Source organism: Ovis aries, chromosome 2, assembly GCF_016772045.2.
Source record: "Ovis aries strain OAR_USU_Benz2616 breed Rambouillet chromosome 2, ARS-UI_Ramb_v3.0, whole genome shotgun sequence".
Taxonomy (NCBI): Eukaryota; Metazoa; Chordata; class Mammalia; order Artiodactyla; family Bovidae; genus Ovis; species Ovis aries.
The window spans coordinates 27,506,068-27,527,075 of record NC_056055.1 but is presented as its reverse complement, the minus strand read 5'-3'; the positions used below and the strand labels follow the sequence as shown (position 1 = coordinate 27,527,075).

General features: G+C 39.2%; 1 protein-coding gene across 10 annotated transcripts in view; it reads left to right on the top strand.

Moving 5' to 3' along the window:
- PTPDC1 (protein tyrosine phosphatase domain containing 1) overlaps positions 1 to 16,458 on the top strand; it is a 75,150-nt gene extending 58,692 nt beyond the window's left edge. For 7 of the 10 annotated variants that reach the window (XM_042242986.2, XM_027964189.3, XM_060410824.1 and 4 more), the window contains 8 exons: positions 112 to 283; positions 2,335 to 2,415; positions 2,640 to 2,758; positions 3,949 to 4,086; positions 5,796 to 7,051; positions 9,868 to 10,053; positions 12,177 to 12,287; positions 14,594 to 16,458. In XM_042242986.2, coding sequence (XP_042098920.1) covers positions 2,357 to 2,415; positions 2,640 to 2,758; positions 3,949 to 4,086; positions 5,796 to 7,051; positions 9,868 to 10,053; positions 12,177 to 12,287; positions 14,594 to 14,710 — 1,986 coding nt within the window. In that variant the 5' untranslated portion in view covers positions 112 to 283; positions 2,335 to 2,356 and the 3' untranslated portion in view covers positions 14,711 to 16,458. The remainder of the gene's footprint in view (positions 1 to 111; positions 284 to 2,334; positions 2,416 to 2,639; positions 2,759 to 3,948; positions 4,087 to 5,795; positions 7,052 to 9,867; positions 10,054 to 12,176; positions 12,288 to 14,593) is intronic. The other 3 variants (XM_060410827.1, XM_060410823.1, XM_060410826.1) reach the window with 2 other exon arrangements.
- The last annotated feature ends 4,550 nt before the right edge of the window (positions 16,459 to 21,008 follow it).

Here is a 21,008-nt window from a genome sequence, read left to right as displayed (position 1 = left end):
ATTTAGCACCAACTTGTCATGCAATCCTGAGAGAAATTGGAAGCTCTTTCCCTTGTTACTATTCCATTTGGGGAGCAGGACTTTAAATCTTCCCTTCTTCGTCTATTCTAGGAAATTCAGGACGTCCAACGCCAAAATATACAAAAGTTGGAGAGCGTTTGCGGCATGTCATTCCTGGACATGTGGCCTGTTCTGTGGCATGTGGTGGCAAAGCTTGCAAGTATGAAAATGCAGCTCGCTGGAGTGAACAGGAACAAGCTGTTAAAGGGGTCTACTCGTCCTGGTAAGTGATTCTGTCAGTCTTTGATAGCTCCCACCTACTGCTAAGTAGGAAAAGGAAATGGAGTTGTAGGTGATGGCCAGAGGCAGTAGCCTGTAGAAGAAAGAATGTGGGATTTTGAAGTAAGAGGGCCTCACCTTCCATGCTTGGCTTTCCCTCTTGACCATCTGGCCTACTCACAGGCACTCTGAACCGCAGTTTCCTCATCTGTAAAATGGAAATAATGAAACCAACCCTATAGGATTATTTGTTTTTAATAAAGTAGAATGTTGTAGGTAAAGTATCTTAAAGAATTGGTAACTAGATAGATTTTAAATTTCATAGACTGCTAGAAACAATTAAAATATTCAGCTATAAATTTGAGAAATTATGAGGCATATAGGTAGTTTTTCACTTTCATGTAGGTGAACTTTAGCCTCATTTTTATTTTGTTCCTGTACTCTGTATAAAAGGATACATTTTCATACAAATACATACACTTCCAGTCTGCCTCAGTAGAGGGTGGTATAAGTTGTCAGTTCAGTAGATGATGTAAAATGCTTTCATTGTTTATGGTATGTAAGTGTAATTCATTATTGAATCATGCTGTTTTTATTATTATTAGCAAATTGTCAAGTATACCTTTTTTGATATAGTGATATCTTTGAAAAATTCTGATATTTAAAACCATATTTGGAATGCACTAAGAAGAATTCAATATTTAAATAACTCTGCTGGTGAAGCATTTTATAGAGTAAGAATCCATGTACAAATCAGATATTTGTCAGCCAGTTTACTAACCTCCAGCCCTGTACTTTTTCACATTGGATTTGTTGGGTACATGTGTAGTGTTATAGTCTGGGGTCCACTGTCATTACCTTCATCACTACCTTTCTTAAAGAGTGTCATGAAAAAGCAAACACTACTCCTGAGATGTGGCCAGACACATAAATTTATAATAATGCAGCTTAAGGTCACATTAACATTTCTGGTTTATTGTTGACTAAACTCTCTTGTTTTCACCTCTGCTGCTTTCACATTACATCTCTCCTAATCTTACACTAAGTGCTATTACATTTGGGGGATCCCAAACCTTCGTGGTTCCCTGTTTTTAGATATTGCCCCAGTCATGAGAGATGGTATCTTTCTGAATCCTGACCTGCTCATCTGATGTCTCTATTACTCCTCTCAGGTTCTTGTAACCCACAACTTGTGACAGTCTATCTTAGGTATCTTTCACCAGACCACTGGTGAGAAATTTGATCAGAACAGAGGGAAGTTAGAGCCCTAGTGAGAATGACAGCCATTTACTGGGCCTCTGTCCATTTGTACACTCAGTAAACATCCATTTGGTTACAGGCCAGTCACAGTGCTAGACATTTTCAAATTATTGTGGTCATAAAACCCTTTTAAGTAGGCATTGTTAGTGTCATCTTATTGATAAGGAATTGAAGTCCAGAGAGACTAAGTAATTTGCCACACAGCTGGAAAATAGAAAAGCCAGCATTTGAAACCAGGCCTGACTGACTCCAAAGTGATTTTTTTTTTCTAAATCATAATAACTCAGCATTTATTCATAACCACATGCCAGGATTTATGCTAAAAGACTTTATAGTCACATCATATTGAATTCTCACACGAACCCTATGAGGCAGGCGTTATTACCCTCACTCAACACATTAGATAACTGAGGTATAGATGACTAAAGTAACTAAAAATGCTTCCCAGCTGGCCCTCCTTATTTAGTCAGTAACCTCTGGATAACTAATCCAGGATGTTACTTTTGCTGCATGGAGCTGAGGTTTCTCCATCATTCTGTCATGGCCGCTAGAATCTCATGAAAGTCCTTGAAGATACTTTGCTGGAGCCCATAAATACATTATGTTCTGGAATTGTTTCCAGGGATTTAAGAAGTGAGGGTTTCGTATAGCCCTAATCATAATACAGAATTGAAGCCAGATTTGTATAAGGAGATTCTTATCTTACAGTATTGTTGAAATCAGAGAAAAAGTAAGGGCTTGAAATCTTACTTTCTCAGTTCTGTGCATTTCATCAGTCCCTTCTCCCATCTGTAGGGTCACTGATAATATCCTGGCCATGGCACGCCCATCCACTGAGGTCCTGGAGAAGTTCTGTATCATTGAGCAGTTCCGAAGGTAAATGTCACATGTTTAGACACTGTAATAAGCCAGCTTATGTCTTCTTTTCCACTGCTTTTGACTTAAAATAGAAAAGTCCCTTCATTTTACCAACAGAAATGTGAGGAACTTATCTCAAGTAAGATAAAGTTTTAAGAGTAATGTTTATTAATACCAAAAATGGTTATTTTTTGTTAACACTACCTCCCCAATATGACTAATTTTCTTCTTTTTCCTTTAAGCCATGGGATAAAAAGTATCATTAACCTGCAGCGTCCTGGTGAGCATGCCAGCTGTGGGAACCCTCTGGAACAAGAAAGTGGCTTCACATATCTTCCTGAAGCTTTCATGGAGGCTGGCAGTAAGTCTTTCCAACCTCCTTTCCATACGTTACCAAGGACAGAACTCAGAGACTTTTGTCTGCTCAGTTCTTAGGTTAAAAAGGTGATGGAAACAAAGTTCATGCACAGTAGTAGGGCTTCTGGAAAGTGAAGATGAGATAACTTTGTCTTTAAATATCTTATTTAGTATTGGTGTTGAAAGTACAGAATTTCTTTTTTCCTGTGAGAGAGATCTTGAGAGGAGATCTTGTAGAAATAATACCTGCATAATTAACATAAACAGTATGTCAGACCTATCATCTTATTTAATCCTTAAAGCATTCGTGTAATGTAGTTGTTCTGAGACTTCCCTGATGGTCCAGTGGCTAAGACTGTGCTCCCAATGCAGGGGGCCTGGGTTCCATCTCTGGTCAGGGAAGTAGATCCCACATGCTGCAACCAAGACCCAGCACAGCCAAATAAATAAATGAACGTTTAACTATATATATATATATATATATATAGAGAGAGAGAGAGAGAGAGTTGTTGTTCTGCTTCACATATGAGATCACACAGACTGAGGAAGTTCTGACTTGCCCAGGATTTACACAACTTAAACATAGCAACAAGATTAAAACCCAGGACTTATTTGTGCTTTTTCCTACCGCATAGCTCTACCCAGTGGGTAGGATGTGGGGATTCTGTATGTGACAAGTCCAGAAGCTATCAGTCACAGGAGCTTTAGCATAGAATCCCCTGAACATGTGTCATTCACACCAAGCTAGAAAGGATCAACCTGTGCCACTTCTACAACTTGAAGTTCATGCTAGCTTTTTATCCCACTAGTTAGAAAAATCTGTATGTGCCACCTCATGTCATTTATCAGTCAGTCAGACATGTTTCAGTGCTTAAACAAGGTTGCATGCTTTCCCTCCATGGTAGAGTAATTTTGGCATAGGTCATCAACTTTAATTTATAATCCTGCTTTTCATTAATTATTTCTGAGTTTCAGCAGGAAATGTGTTAAATAACACAGAACATGCTTTTTAAGAAATGCTAACAGTAAATTTACTGGAAATGGGAAAAGCCTGTTATTTTAGGTCTACACATCCAGTGAGATCTGCGTGTTTTACAGCTGTATACTTTTCATGACTTCACTCAGTTTTTTCAAATGTCTTTGCAAGTATTTCTCCTATATGTTGATTTCTTCTTGTTCTTTCTCATTGTCCAGTTTATTTCTACAACTTTGGATGGAAGGATTATGGTGTAGCGTCCCTTACCACCATCTTAGATATGGTGAAGGTGATGACATTTGCCTTACAAGAAGGAAAAGTAGCTATCCATTGTCATGCAGGGCTTGGTCGAACAGGTAAATTCTAGGGGGTGGTTTTATTGCCTTTCTGTGTATTTAAACATATAAGGAAAAACATTTCCTAGTTCTTAAGGATAGTTTTCAGATTCCTATCGAAGGTTTGGAGTCAAATGGAGCAAGTCAATAAAAGATACTTGAAATATCTTAAATAGATAGTTTCAGTGACCATATATCCATGAGAGTATTTTTTGAATGATTTAGAGTTAAAACTGCATCATATTGAAAAATAGGTGGGTTTCCATAGCTAGCTGAATGACCTTTCTGATTTTCTTCTTTCAAGGAAAAAAGTCAATACTTTTGTTTTTAATACATAAGTCTTTTTAAAATTTTATCTTCATTAACCAAAATAATAATGGAAATAGCAAGCATTGTTTCATCCAATAATCTTTTTAAGTTGTTAGCAACACTGTAAGTTTTGAAGGAGGTTAATTTGCTGTATCTAAAGTGACAGGACCATGATTTAAAGCCACTGCTATAAGGATTTTGTTTGTAGAGTCTTAACTGTGCCTAAGTTCTGTATAAAAATCAATGATTTTACTTTAAAATGCAGCAGAATATCAGTGCAATGCCAAACCTAGGGCACAAAAAGGATGGAATCTTCATTGGTCATCTAAGCCAGCCCCCAGACACCAGAGTTTGACTCTGTTTACAATGTACCCATGTACTTACCGCTGGCCTTCCCACTTACTGGGGAGGGGGATGGGGACGTAGTTCTGCTTCAGATTGTCAGCTCTCATGGTTGAGCCAAGATCTCACTGTTCTAGGGATTCCATGTGATAGTTTTGCAGACATATCATACTTGCCCTAAAGAACTGCCTTATCCTAGTGAGAAAGATATGTTGGACCTTATGTCATACTAGGAAACCAGGCATTTTTCAGAGGTTCTGATTTTCGTGTGTAATGAGATTCAGAAACTTCATGAATCACACAGATGTCTTTTGATTTGCCTTTTACTTGATGTTAATTAACTGTTGTATTTAAATTAATTTATCACCTTTTTATTATTCATTTCAGTTTAGTATTAATGATAGTACATAATTTTTACACTGTTAATGTGGTCTTCCTTACTATTAAGTACTTATAGAAAAGTATCTGTGGTCTGGAGGAAAATATATATTAGTTTAGGCATTAGTTTATTCTTAAAGAAGAAACTTCAAGAGAGGAAATAGATTGTGAAAATGAATAGTCGCCAAAAATAAAAACACCCAAGTGGGAAAAATGCAGGTCTGGAATGTGCCACCAATTGATGTCAAAGCTGAAAGGGCTGGGAAGTTCCAAGCAGAACGTATGGAGTGATTGAATAGAAATTTTTAAGGACTGTTCAGAGTGGAAAGCAGTATTGGCTTTCTTCCATGTTGGAGTTGGGCATAATGAGGATAAATGAACCAGGTCATCAGTTCATTCAGTCATTGCCCTCCACACTCAGCCATCCTTCCTTACTCCACACCTGCTCAGGTTCACTGTGACAGTACTTGTGCTTGCCCTGTGGTACAGAGGTGACCAAGGGTTCTAAGTCAAGGGGAGGGTTACCATAGAGACAAGTAAATAGGTGAACCCGTGTACCAAAAGTTTAAGTTATCATTGTTCTTAAAATGTTCCTATATATATATGGTTTCCTAATACATATTCAAATTTTAAAATCATCAAAGAGTATAACTAAAAATATAAATTTTTCTCATACCAATCTTCATTTCTTCATTGTTTAGGTGTTTTAATAGCATGTTACTTAGTTTTTGCAACAAGAATGACTGCTGACCAAGCAATTATATTTGTTCGGGCAAAGCGACCTAATTCCATACAAACTCGAGGACAGCTACTCTGTGTAAGGGAATTTACTCAGTTTCTGATTCCTCTTCGCAATATATTCTCTTGCTGTGACCCCAAGGCACATGCTGTCACCCTAGCACAGTATCTCATTCGTCAGCGGCATCTGCTTCACGGATATGAGGCACGACTTCTGAAACACATACCCAAAATTATCCACCTCGTTTGCAAATTGCTGCTGGACTTAGCTGAGAACAGGCCAGTGGTGACAGAAGAAGTGGCCGACATACCTGGCCTCTCAGCTGAAATTGAAAAGACTGTTTCTGAGATGATCACAAGGCAGCTGGATAAGGAGTTACTGAGACATGACAGTGATGCATCAGACACTTTCACCCCCAATGCAGTGGTGATGGATTTTGAGAATCAGGATGTGGTTCTTTCCAGTGAGCAAGAGTTGGACCCTCTTTGGAAGAGGCGGAATGTCGAGTGTCTTCAGCCCCTGGCTCATCTGAAAAGGCAGCTCAGCTACAGTGACTCAGATTTAAAAAGGCCCGATTCGCTTCTGGAGCAAGGGAGGACTCCATGGACAGTGCCTGCCCAAGCCTTGCTTTGCCATAATCCCAGGCAGCAGAAGCACATAAGCCGTTGTTACTACCCACAGTCTCCACAACTAGATTTAAGTAAGGAAACGCTGGTCCGCAATACATATTCTTTCTGGAATCACACTAAATTTGGAGTCCCAGAGGGACTCAAAGATGATGGGTCATCAATTTTCCATAGGACGAGCATTCCAAAGGAAGTACAGAGAAGTAGAACCTTCTCTTCAGGAATTTCAGGTTCATACAACCCTGGGGAACCAGTCGCACCAAACTTTGCAAATATTCCTAAGGGACCAAACTGTTCTCAACAGAAAGTGTACCACTGTGAGTGTGAAAGTCACGGTGGTCGTGGCCTAAGCTCTGTTGCAGAGGATGGTGAGACTTGCCGCCGCCCTGTGGACTGTGGGTCCAGTCCCAAAGCACAGTTCTTGGGGAATGAAACTCAGAACAGCAAATACCTGTGTGAAGTTGCTGCACATATGGCTTTACAGTCTGAGTTGAGTGTTGAAGCAAGGAGAATACTGGCAGCCAAAGCCCTGGCAAATTTAAATGAGATTGCAGAAAAGGAGGAAGTGAAAAAGAAGGTAGAAATGTGGCAGGTATTTGTATTTCATTTAATTATTTATGAGTAGGAAATATTTTTGTCAGAGCAAAAGTAAAACACTTTCCCAAGTTCATTTGTTTTCAGGAATTTGAAGACATTTTGGTATAATACATAACTTTTGAATGTCAAGTTACTCAACCGTAATACCAAATTGCTGTCATTGAAACAACAGACACAGGTCTCTTGTATAGGTTCATTTCAGTCTCTGTGAAAGAAAGCACTTAGTGCTCAGCAGTCATCAGTGTGCTTGACTGATCATGGCAATGATAGTGATTGATGACAATAGTTTCCTTCTTCCTTGCTGGGCCTGTGGGACTGATGGCCAGATGGATAGACAGCTGTAGGAACTGACCTGAAGCATCTCTAACCTGAGCCCTAGCAGGGAACCACACTTGGAGAACCCCGAGCTGAGAGAGAAAATGAAATAGAGACAATTCTTTCCCAAAGCTCATTAACCCAAGTATCAAGTAAGGACAGAAAGATGAGTGATGAGTGCTGACTGCTCAGCAATCCCTCCCCAGCCCACCAAACAAGGCAGGTGTTGGATTCCGGAAAGCAAATGGGAGTGGCCACAGAGCCCCTGTGTCCACTAGTTTTATCTGAGATTGAGTTCCTGAGTTCTATTTCTTGGCTTTTACTTAAATTAGAATGTGACATTTTAAACTTTAACATCGTTTTGTGTTGTACTTTTATGAGGGAGATGCCTAAAATCATGCTCTCTGCCTAGAATGAGCAGCTGATTAGAGAGAAGACAAGCCTTATAAACCTAGTTATGGTAAACTGCCCAAATGTAGGGCTGACCTGGGGAGGCCTGGCTCAGTGATATTTTGGCTTGTTAGCCCATAATGTACCATGAATTATTTGTAGCTGCTTTTCCATCTCCTACCACGAATCAAGCAAGGTGTGTACACTTTCCAGGAGGTCAGGCCTTCCAGATGCAGAGGCAAGAAGAGGAGGCATGGAGCCTGCCTTCACTTACAACTGTTTGACAGGAGGAGAGCACTTCCACACATGATTTTTTCATCAGAATTGTAGTGTTTTGCTTAATCAATAGTTAAACGTATTGCTGTCTTCCAACATGAAATATTTTTCTTAATTTCGTACTCCAAGCTGAACAAACATTCACTCAGTAGGCGGGTCTCCTCCGCCTAACTGAGCCACAGTAGCTAGCGGCAGGACCTCCAGTTTCAGGCTCGACAGCTCACGACCCCACCGTAGGTCTGCCCCACATGACCAAACAAACAGTTTGAACACATAATATATACAAAAGCATTTTCTAGATGTAGATACAACTCTATCCTTTGGATAGGTTTGCCTTTTTTCCTTTCTGGATTTTATTGTGGGTCTTTCAGTAATAAAGAAAATCAGTTGAATTCTGTGTATCCCTAAGGCCCTTTCACATTGTTTCATGTGATTTTCACAGTAATCCTGTGAGACAGATGATACTATTTACAAATTCTTTGTTAACCTTTCAGTACTTACAAACTAAGTATCACAGGTGAGAAAACTCAGAGAGGTCAAGTGATGTGCTTGAGGTCACGTGGTCTGAATGTAGCAGAGCCAGGGTACAGTTAATGTGTTTAATACTTTTCATCATCCCTGATGTTTTTCCTAGCCCCACTGGAAATTTTCAGAAAACAGCAATGATGTAATGGTCATTTTACTAAGAGGGTCTTTGAGTCATGTCGTTTCTGCATAACATAAAATTGAATAAAAGCTACTCTGCTATGTACGTGAGCTATGAGATATGAAGAACTATGCATAACTAAAAGTTTGGGCTTATTTAGGAGAAAATAAAGAGAAACCAGTGCTGGAGGACCCTGATAGCATGAGAAAAACATCACAGACTGGGGTAGAGCAGATCTGGGTTGGGAATGTGCTCTTTTAGTTTGGGCTCCTGGGCAAGTTACTTCTTTCATGAGCCTCCCAGTACATTCATCAGTAAAGGGGACTTCTATGCTGGGTTGCTGTAAGAAGCAGAGAAAAGGCTTGTGTCATCATTCCTGTCATACTACAAGTTTTCTATGAGTATTAGCTTGGGTGAATGAATGAATGGTGGTAATTATTCTGCTTATTACTATTGCAAACTTATATTTTATTTATTAAAACATAAATCTGAACCCTCTCAGAATAAAAATAGTTACCTTACTTTTCCCCCTACTCTCTGTGAGGTAAAGTTTTAAAATCTCCTTAAATTATCTCCAGGCATTTGGAGTATTGGCAAAACTTCCTAGTTGTTTTACCCTATCAAATTCAGAATGCAGGACTTGTTAAATTTTACATGGGATTCTAAAAAGGAATTTGAAAAAAATAGGTTATATATATCATATTTATTAACTTTTTGGCACTTTTATACTTTTTCATTTACCATTCAACTTCCTTGCAGTAAATATTTGTTTTGTTCTAAGGAGCCTGAAAAGAAAGTTTCCTTCTTGAATTGTTTCTGTGGTTTCTGAATGAAATGGAGAACTCGGGTTAACTAATCCTTCTTAGTATCAGAAGCATTAACAGCCCTCTCAGTTTATTCAGCCCACCAGTGGGGTGGGGATGAATTTCACAAAGGGAAACTGAGGCTTAGAGAAATCAAATGTCTTAGCCCAGGGTAAAAGTGGGACCATTGGGAGGGGTTCCAGTCCCCACCTCAGAGCCTGAGACTTTACTCTCCTGGAGAGCCTAGGGCTCATCAGATGTCACAGCATGCTTCCCTGCCCTCCTCTCCCTCACTTTGTCCTCTCTCTCTGTACCTTTCCCTCCTCTCTTGTCCTGTCCGCTCTCCTTTCTCTTTCTTTTTCTTTCTCCTTCCCTTTTTAGAAAGAACTAAATTCCCGAGATGGAGCTTGGGAAAGAATATGTGGCGAGAAGGATCCTTTCATCCTGTGCAGTTTGATGTGGTCTTGGGTGGAGCAGCTAAAGGAGCCTGTGATAACCAAAGAGGACATGGACATGTTGGTTGACAGATGTGCAGATGCCTCGGAAGCACTGTTCTTATTAGAAAAGGTAAAATAGCTGTTGAACAGTTGATGAAGTTAACTGAGGCTCTCAGTACAAGTTTTACACACTAAAAATAACCATTTTGAGAAAAAAAGAGGACTCACACAGAATTCTATATTGAGGTCTAATTTAAAATTTTCCAAGGTAAGGGAAGAAATGCATCCCCAATATAAACATTCAGAAGATACAAAAATAAAATGGGAAAATACCCATAATCCCAGGTTCAGTTCAGTTCAGTTGCTCAGTCGTGTCTGACTGTTTGTGACTCCATGAACTGCAGCACGCCAGGCCTCCCTGTCCATCACCAATTCCCGGAGTTCACCCAAACTCATGTCCATTGAGTCGGTGATGCCATCTAACCATCTCATCCTCTGTCGTCCCCTTCTCCTGCCTGCAGTCTTTCCCAACATCAAATGAGTCAGGAGAGCTACTTTAAACATTTTCATTGAAACATTTTCAAGTTTTTTCTTTCAGTCTTATCAACACATATGTTAACTTGGTAAAAATTATTTCACATAAAATTTTATACTTCATTTTTGCTCAAAATTGTAACATAGATGTTTTTCCATGTGTTTTTCATAAATGTAACCTTAAATGGGTAGGTAATACTCTAATATGAGATATGCTATAACTAATTACTTTCTCATTTTCAGGTATTTGTTTCTACTTATTTACTGTGAGCATATAATGTGACTAACTGAAGTGGGTTGGAATTACATTCATTTGTATTTCTTTAGAAAGGGTGTGTATCACATATCCATTTATGTGTATAATTTTGTATATATAAAATATAGAAGGAAAAATAAGGAACTGATAATGATGGTTGCCTTTAGAGAATAGTAATAGGAGACAGTGGATCTAGAAAGCAAGAGAGACTTTTCATTGTAGATTCTTTTATACAATTTAGTATTTTTAACCATGTAGAGATAGTAAATTTTCATCTATAAATAGGATTTGTTTTGTTTTAGGAACCAGTGTTACCTCATAATCAGCCTTGAGTAATCTGCTATGCTGTGGTATAAACATTTCATTGCTTCTAAATCTTCTACTACTAACTACTGCTGAATATAGGCACACAGAGATACACACAGGCATTTGTGCACAGTTGTGTGATGCCCATGAGCATTTGAATGACAGAGATTAATCCGGAGCAGGGATAAGGAAGGCAGTTAACTTTCACTGATTGGGTGGCAGTGGGCCAGGCCCTTGCTAGGTCATAATTTCTGTTTTCACCTTTGTTCATCTCCATTGCTCAGAGAGGTAGAGGCCCCACTTTTCAGAAGAGGGAGTGTGAAGCAGTTTGCCCACAGCATGCAGCATGTGTCAGAGCAGGATACGAACTCTGGCACCGAAGTCCTGTACTTTTCTGTCTCATTGTGCTATTTCCACATTATTCACTCTAGTTCTCACATGCAGGGTGTTTACATTATTTACAGTTTTGATACAGATCACTGTAATGATAATTTGTGATTACATGTTTTCCTGCATTTCAGATTATGTCGTTGGAGTAGATTTTCAGAAGTGAAATTAGTGACTCAGTGGACAGGGTGTGTTGGATGCAAATTGCTCCAGTGATAGGGCTTCTCCTTTGCTTCTCCAAAGGAAGCAGCCCTTAGGAGTTAAGCTGGGGACTCATTCTTCAGGGACCTTTCCCCTTATGCTTTAGCATGTTCCTGGAGGGCTGTGGTGCTCTTTCTTCTGTCCTTCCCCGTTCAGTATTGTCTGCAACTGGCAGGACATGAAGGCGCTGAGTGCTGAGTACTCAGCTGTCCAGTACACATACTTCTGTGAGGTGCCAGTATTTGCTAGGTGTATTGAGTGACTGTCTAGAAACAGCAAGAATGAATCATCTTCAGTACACTGCATGGAAGGCATTCGATTAAAAATTGCACTTATCTTCAGATTCAACTATATTTTGTGTAATAAATAACCAGCTTTGATATTATCTCCTGAAAGCTCTTCAGATTAACATATAACAGTAAACACTGGTAGAGCCCTTGGTAGATAGTTTAGTATTTGAGGTAGTAAATACTTGATTGCAAACCAGTTCTTGGCTCAGCAGTTGTTTTGAGTTTATTTCTTGAGGCATTTTCCAGACAACTTGTTTGATTTTGATTTCTGCAAAACAGGGCCAGCAACAAACTATTCTTTGCGTGTTGCATTGCATAGTGAGCCTGCAGACGATTCCTGCAGATGTGGAGGAAGCTGTTCTTGCCCGTGCCATTAAAGCTTTCACTAAGGTGGGTTGCACTCCTCCTTCCCACTTCATACCACAGTCAGCATAATCTTAGTAAATCAGAATCCAGAGGTCATCAGCCTTCTCTAAAATAAAACTTTTGGCCATGTTTCCCTTTAGTGGAAATATGTTTGACATTTCATGAAAGTTACAGACTTTTGGCTAAAAAATAGCAGTTTTCTAACAATGATATGAGAAAAGGCTGAACGGTGGGGTTTTTGAAGGAAAACTTTGAAACAAAGAACTTTTATGTAGAGAGAAACAATTGAGTGTTGAGGAAATATTTTAAAATCATGTGCCTAGTAGAATTCTAACCCTAGGAGAGAATCTTTTCTTCTTGAGCCAGTTCTACTTTGGGTCTGAACAAGAAACCGCCTATTGAGAATTTAACATCCAGCTTTGCCAGTTCAGAACAGTGTCTGGTTGGCAAATCCTAAGCAAAGTTTCCTTTCCATGCACATCCTTTTGTCCTGCAGTAGTCTTTCCTGACTGAAGAAAGATGCCAGATTTCATGGCAAGAGAAAAGGTTCCCCTCAGCTAATTTGTTTTGTGTCTCTTGTATGTGATACCAAAATATCATTAAACAAAGAATCCTGTTTTTTGATGACAGTGTCTTTGGCAAACATTTATATTAATAGCAATTGTTATTTGTACTCACACGCCATTCTCTTTCCCCATCCACTCTTTCCAAAGTGATGTCCTTCTTACAGATTTCTTTGTTCCACATCAGGAGCTTTTTTCTTCATCTAGAGCTTTACAGCACTAACCACTTTGCATCCTCTCAGTCAGTCTCTTTGAGACTATTTCCAGAGTTAGCACATCAAAACCAAATTATGTGATCTTTTACAACTGTGTTTATGTTTTCATAGACCCAGAGATTACCTGCTCTGTGGGGAGGGTTGTGGTTTGGTGTGTAACAAAGTATGCAGCTCAGGCCATTACTAATGTTATTAAGTTTTGCAGATAGGATAGACAAAACAATGATTAAGATAAAGTTAAATTTCTGAATTTAATTAAAAATAAGTCCTTAATACTGGTCTCCCTGAAAGCAGTAGGAATTCTTTACAACTTCTGTTGACCTTTCACAGCAATACTAATGAAAAGTTAAATATACTGGTTGTTCCAAATATGTCTATAAAAATATTAGAAGACTGTTCTTGGGTCTCTTTGCTTGTGTACAATCTTAGGAATAGAGGCCCTGATAGCTTTTATTCCAGACTGGCTCGTGAAGGAAATCTGTGTAGCGTCTGCTTCCAGTGTAATAGATCAGATTTCCTTCAGGCCACAGCTCAGCAGCCTTGGCACAGCTCCCTCATCAGACACTGGGGAGTTCCTCAGTGGTGAGGCTGACTCCTCGCTTGTGTGGCCTCCACTTGTGCCCCTCTGCATCATCCCCAGGGGGCTTGGAAGGCAAGGGAACCCATGTGATTATGGAGTCTGCTGCCTTCAGCCATAAAGTTGTTTGCCCCAACTCTGTCATGTCTTCTGCCAGTGTCCACAAGTTGTGTGAGATCCTTCCCAGCCCCCCTGGAGGGAACGGCCTTCCAGTCTCCCTCCAGAAGGTAAGGGATCACTGGTCAAGGAGTCCTGATCTTTCCTAAGGAGTTGCACATTTGGCAGTGGGAGTAGGATGGAGGTGTGGTGATTGCTCTGGTGCTCTGTCCTAATGTCATTGCAACCCTGCAATACAGTGAACTTGGATAAACAATCCAAATATGTGTACATGATGCCTTCCCACCAATGGGAAAGGAAATTAACTTTTACACAGAGGTTTTTACAAGTGTCATGCCCATGTTAGATCTTCCTATTTTGTACTCACGGAAATCCTAAGGAGATGGATGTTGTGATCTCCATTTTACAGAAAGGTTAGATATGACCCGAGGCTACAGTTGCTTACAGAGAGCTAGGCTTCCTATTCAGGTCACCTCAGTGCAACAGTTAAGCTGGTGTGCATTGTTTTAATAAGGAGACTTTCCCCTTAGGCCAGCCATGGTTGGTCTCTGGATTCAAAACCCCCATCACACTCACTGTTGGCTTGCTTCATAAGTACAGTACCTATCCAGGCACTAGATTTAATTGTTTTAGTTTTCATTTCTAAGTTTAGTATTGACATAATTGGCAGTTCTAATACACTACTTGAATTTAAACTCATATGTGAACTGTATTGTGTGTCCTTTTTAATTATATGTAATTTTGTTTGTAAGTTTTTGTTTTTCTCCACCCCCTTTCTTTTCTCCCAGAATAAAGACTGGTTATAGTATCCTGAATTCTTGTTATAGTATACTGAATATAAATTTTCTTTATCACTAGGTTAATTTTGATTCTGAAAATGGACCAATAGTCTACAACACCCTGAAGAAAATATTTAAGCACACACTGGAAGAAAAAAGAAAAATGACAAAAGATAGCCCTGGGCCTGGCATTTAGTGACACTGACTTTCCCTTCATGACTGTTTCAGACTTGAAGATCTGAGTGGCATTTCTGCTCATAGCTGAACAAATTGAAGTGTGGAACTGCTTCATTTCATAGCACTGTATTTCAGATGCTCTCGGTTTGTGCTCAGAAATGCTCGTTCCTGTTTGGAGCAATTATTTATTTTAAAATATCCTTCAGTTATATTATGTTAAAAAATTGCCATAAAGTCAGTGCCACTTCTTTTATTTATGTATTTATTTAACTGAATTAATATTGTTGTATTAATATTTTTAGAATATGGTATTTACATCCTTGTTCTTTTTTGACATTTTGGGAAAAGTTGTAACTCCTCTTTCCAAAACAATTATTTTATTGATGGAGCTCTTCTCTTTATTGATGGAATTATCTGTTTACCAAATAGATAATTTTAATAGTAAAACTTTAATGTGTATGCCCTGATACATGACCTTAAGGAAGTCACCAAGTGTCTTAAACTGTATGATATTTGTTATAAGAAGGCTATTGTTACATTTTAAAGGATTTTTTTACATTTGTTTGAATTTTTTGTTTTTTCTTTTTATAAATGTGGCAAAGAGCCTCAAATGTATTATTTTTGTGAGTGTTTTAGTTTTACCTTAAAGGATTGACAGTACAGTGTTTGGGACTTTTTACTGTAGGAAATAGGCTTGCTCTTTGTTAGGCTTCCTGACAACCTCACTGACCTCTGCTGTCAGAGGCAGAAGGAATAGTTCTTAACACATCAAGCCTTATTCGCACTCTCCTGGGCTGTTGCTGAGCTGAGCAGCATCTTTACAGAGAAAGTAGGATCGGTGACAAGCAGTGTAGGAAGCTGCAGGACTCCAGCAGAACTGTCTTACAGGGGCGGGCGCCATAGCCACAGCCACTCCCCAGAGGCGGTTCTGTTCATGCTGATGGGGTGATAGAGCATGAGCGTCAGCCCACACGTCCTAAATCTACTGTTTCATAGACCCAGTTGCCTCAGGGCTTTATCTTTGGTTGCTTTTTTGTGAGAATTTAGATGTTTAAATTGAATTTGACTCATTGTAGGTTGCATTCACCCTACTGGTTTTAGATAAGAGGAAGTAATTGCCTAAATGATTTAGTTCCTTATAAACCAAACTATCAATAATCAAAGCCATTAAATAATATTTAAGTGAATATGTGGGGCACAAGAGGCCAAGACTCTTTTTTTCCCAATAAAAGTGATACTAAACTAGTTTCAAACTAAAGCTACTACGTAATCTTAAAGACAAAATTTCAGAGAGAGTAACTAATTTACAAGAAATGAAATTTCTCCAACTTGTACATTTCTGAATCAACTCTAGTACATCAAAAATGTCTGTCATTATTGGTCTTACTAACTCTAGTGGCAAATGCCATACTGTTTGAATTTTTAGGAAATTAGATCCAGTGAATTTTAGTAAACTGGTTTGCCCATTCCTGAAATTTCTTATTTTCAAGTGCCTGATCTGGGAAAGACAGGGAGAAAACTATTACATTTATCCAAAGGTACATTATAAAGATAATGTATTTTATACCTAAAAAGATATTTATCCTCATCTTTGTCGGTCTCAAATGATCATTTCAGATTAGAGGATAGATCCTACACAGCCATGCTGTGACCACAGCAGTGCCTGCCTAAAATCTAAGTGTACCACTCTGAGAAAGAGAGATGGTGTGATGAATCAAGTTGTATACAGGTTTTGTATTTATTTGAATAAAAGTGGGGGAAAACACATGATCTTTGTCTTGTACTTCTTTAGTTTAGTGCTCTTGAGATCCTGATGATAAAGATTTGGCTTTGTGATTAGGATTTCCTAGTGAGCAGACTGAGTAGTCAGCTCTGACTCTGTTGGTTCAGAATGACCAAGGGGTGGAGACAGCCAGATAGGAGGATTCTAAGAGAAATATGGGAGGAAAATCTCAAGGTCAGCAGGATTCCTGCCTTCCAGTATTTGAACCGGTGAAGAGTTCTCTGTAGCCCAGAGGATAGAAGTCTACCTACTAGAAGAAGTTACAGGCCTACAAAAATTCAGCTCAGCAGAGTGGAAAGAGCCAAAACTGCACACATTCAGAACTTAACTACCATGGCTGAGCACATGCATTGGTTTGATTACTTCTCTTACCAGGCCAGGAGTGAAATACTTTTCATACTTGGCTGATGAAAGGATTCCCCTCTGACTGACTTTGAAGTATGTTCTCCTTCTTGAGGCCCTTTCAGCACTGGACTCCATGAGGGCATTACAGAGCACTGCATTATCCGTAACTTCAGTGGGAATATCCTACAAATTTTGTCCTCTGAAAAAGACTGAGCTCACTCTATTGCTATTATATATGTGTGTGTGATACACACACGCAAACATACATACATATATAGAAAGTGCATGATTTCTTGCCACTTCTGTTTTTTTCCTGTTTCAGAGAACTTGCTGATGCTCTTTGAGATGAAGTGCTGCTATTTTAAAGTTTCTTCATCTGTTTGCATAACTCAGAAACACTATGCTGATCTACTTTCTCATAGCTTCAACCAACTTCCCAGTTCTATCTGAGAAAGAGTATGTGCTTTCATCACTCTGGATTCCATGAAAATAAACATATATCATACTTCAATAGAGAGGAAGTTTCTGTATTTCTCTCTTAAATGGAGGACACTTGCTTATATGCTTGGGTGCTATTTCTGGCTGTTCTCTAGAGGTCTGAAAAAGTTTCCAGAGATAGTATATTGTAGACAGAGTGTGTGCCCCAAGTTCTTGATATCTGAAGGCCCCCAAATAATTTGAGGATAATTTGAGGAATTGTTTAAAAGTGACAGCTTACTCACAGGATCTTTGTTGTTCAAAATTATTAAGCATTGATACATTTTCAGTAAGAACCACACTTCCTTTGCTGCTTTTTATGAATGTGACCCAAGAGTAACACCTTACCCAAGGAGCCCTTTTCAGTATTGAAGTGAAAGTTGCTCAGTCGTGTCCGACTCTTTGCAACTCCCAGAATACTGGAGGAGGTAGCCTATTCCGTCTCCAACGGATCTTCCCGACCCAGGAATTGAACCAGGGTCTTCTGCATTGCAGGCGGATTCTTTACCATCTGAGCTATCAGGGAAGCCCTAATATCTGGGCTTCCCTTATGGCTCAGCTGGTAAAGAATCCGCCAGCAATGTGGGAGACCTGGGTCGATCCCTGGGTTGGGAAGCTCCCCTGGAGGAGGGAAAGGCTACCCACTCCTGTATTCTGGCCTAGAGAATTCCATGGGCTGTATAGTCCATAAGGTCACAAAGTCAGACACGACTGAGCGACTTTCAGTGTTAGGTGGTTGACAATTATTTACAGATAAAATGATAGGAGAAAGATTCAACAAATCCTGTTACACAGTGGTGGATTATTTTTTAGTTATGCTTTTAAGCATGAGCTGATCTCTGATTAGCCCAGTGCTGGCTGACAATAAAACTGATTTACAAGTAATCACAATGGAGCCATTCAACAGTAGAGCTGTAGTGAACCTTCATTCTAAATTGTCAATTAAAGTAGCTAGTCACTAAAAATAATGTCCCAATAAGATTTTAATATAATAAAATCTTTTGCCCTGAAAAATAAAAGTTTCATACATCCACTGCAATTTACATCACAAGAGAAGGCAATTATGCCCTTGCCTCCTGGCTTTCTTGATTAAAATTAAAAGATGTTTTACTCTTCAGATTGCCTCTTTGGGAGAAAAGTTATATTTTTAGAATACATTCCCACTTACCTAACCATTTGATTACAGTCTGCAAACATTACTTGGTTTTGATTTCGTGAATTGCCTTTTCATTTCTTTCTCCTCTTAAGAATAAAACAGACTACTCAGACATTGAATTATGTTGAACCATACTGAATGGCCATTTCTGCAGGTCAAAAATTATCAAATATGGGCCATTTTATACAGTTCAACCGAATACTAAATTTCATTTTCCCGGGGCCAGTAGGTGACATTTTCTAAATTATTTTAGCAAAGTTTAGATGATCAGTTACTTTCTAAGGATATCCTTTATGCTCAGAGTTCCAAAAAAAAGAAAGAGATTAATATAAAACTATTCTTTCAGCAGCTGATTTGTGCTCCTCTGAGCTTCCACTCTGCTGATGCTGGGGACACCCAGGAATCATTCAGTCATTCATCCCTCCATCAGGAGCCAGGTCTAGTGAGTGCAGGCCTGTGTGTCACCTGTTCATGCCGTCTCCTTCCATCAGCACCCAAAATGGGTTCTGCATTGTCTGCCACTTAGCTACCCGCTTCAGCCCACACCTGCATTCTTTCTATACAATGGTGGAAGAGTAATTCTCAATACTTCATTATTGTTAATTCTGAGTGTCCTTCAAAACTCAGCTCTGCCCCTTCAAACTATGTATTAATTAACAGTTTGTTAAATGTAATTAAATTCAACTACCTGATGACCCCCAGACGTAGGGAGGTGTCATGAGCTGAATTAAGTCCTAAAATTCATATGTTGAAATCCTAGCCTCTAGTACCTCAGAATGTGACTGTGTTTGGAGACAGGCCTTTTAAGAGGTGATAAAGTTTAAAAGCAAAGTCCTCCGTATGTGTGTCTCACGTGACTTAAACGTAAGATGCTGGATTTGTTGGTATTTCTTTTCATCCATGAAACTGCTACTCCTGGTGTAACACTGGTGCATAGGGAGGACTCAACAAATGTAATATGGGTAAAAGGGAAGAGGGTTGAGGAAAGGAAAGTAGAGCCCTGGTGTCAGTGTATATAGAAAAAAATACCTGGGTCAGTTATGTTTAAAAATGGGTTATTTGCAAAGCAGAGATAGAGACACAGATGTAGAGAACAAATGTTTGGACACCAAGAGGGGAAGGTGGGATGAATTGGGAGATTGGCATTAACATATGTACACTATTGATACTACGTATGAAATAGATAACTAACGAAAACCTACTGTGTAGCTCAGGAAACTGCAGTGCTCTGTGGTGACCTAAAAGGAAAGAAAACCCCCAAAATAGGGGATATATGTATATATATAGCTGTGCTTTGCTATATGGTAGAAACTTAACATAGTAAAGCAACTATACTCCAGTAAATATTAGTTTAAATAAGTAAAAACAAGGAAGTGGAGTGTATAGGGGCATAACGGAATATATCTTCGCTTTGCTATATGGTAGAAAATGTATAGTTGCTATACATTGTAAAGCAACTATATTCCAGTAAATATTAATCTAAATAAATAAAAACAAGGAAGTGGAGTGTACAGGGGCATAATGGAAGTAATGGTTCTCCACTTCATTCAACAGGCCTCCCTGATAGATCAGTTGGTGAAGAATCCACCTGCAATGCAGGAGACCCCAGATCAGTCCCTGGGTCGGGAAGATCTGCTGGAAAAGGGATAGGCTACACACTCCAGTATTCTTGGGTTTCCCTTGTGGCTCAGCTAGTAGAGAATCCACCTGCATTGCGGGAGACCTGGGTTTAATCCCAGGGTTGGGAATATCCCCTGGAGAAGGGAAAGGCTACCCACTCCAACATTCTGGCCTGGAGAATAAAACATCCCATGCCAGTAGACTAGCCAAGTTACATATATCTAGAGTAAGCACTAGGAAAACTGTAGTAATATACTCACTATAATCAAGATGGAATTTTTTGTATTTTCAAATAACTACAACAGGAAAGAGAAGAAGAATGAGGAATACAGAAAACAAACAAACACAAATAATAAAATGGCTGACAAATTCTAACAATTACCTAAATTCAGATGGTCTAAATGCACCAAAGACAGATTGGCTTTGTAGATAAAAATGACTAATAAATCCTGCCTTCCAGAAAGATTAAAATACAATGTTATAGATAGGTTATACATTACTTATTAAAAACAGAATGGTTTATTAGATAAAGTAGACTCTAAAGCAAAGAAAATTACAGAAACATTTGTTTCTGTTGTTTAGGCGCTAAATTGTGTCTGACTCTTTTGCAACCCCATGCAAAAGCCACAGCCTGCCAGGCTCCTCTGTCCATGGGGTTTTCCAAGCAAGAATACTGAAGTGGGTTGCCATTTCCTTCCCCACAGAAACGTTACACAGTGGTAAAAGGATCAGCCCACCAGGGACACATAATTCTGAGTAAGTCCACACCAACCATCAGAGCTTCCAAATACATGAAGCAAAATCTGGTAGAGCTGAAAGGAGAAATAGACAAAGCCACAGTTAGGCTTATAACTTTACCATCCCACTCTCAGCAACTGAGAGACTGTGCAAAGCAAAGAAAGCAAAGCTGTAGAGTCACTGAAACATGTGCATGCA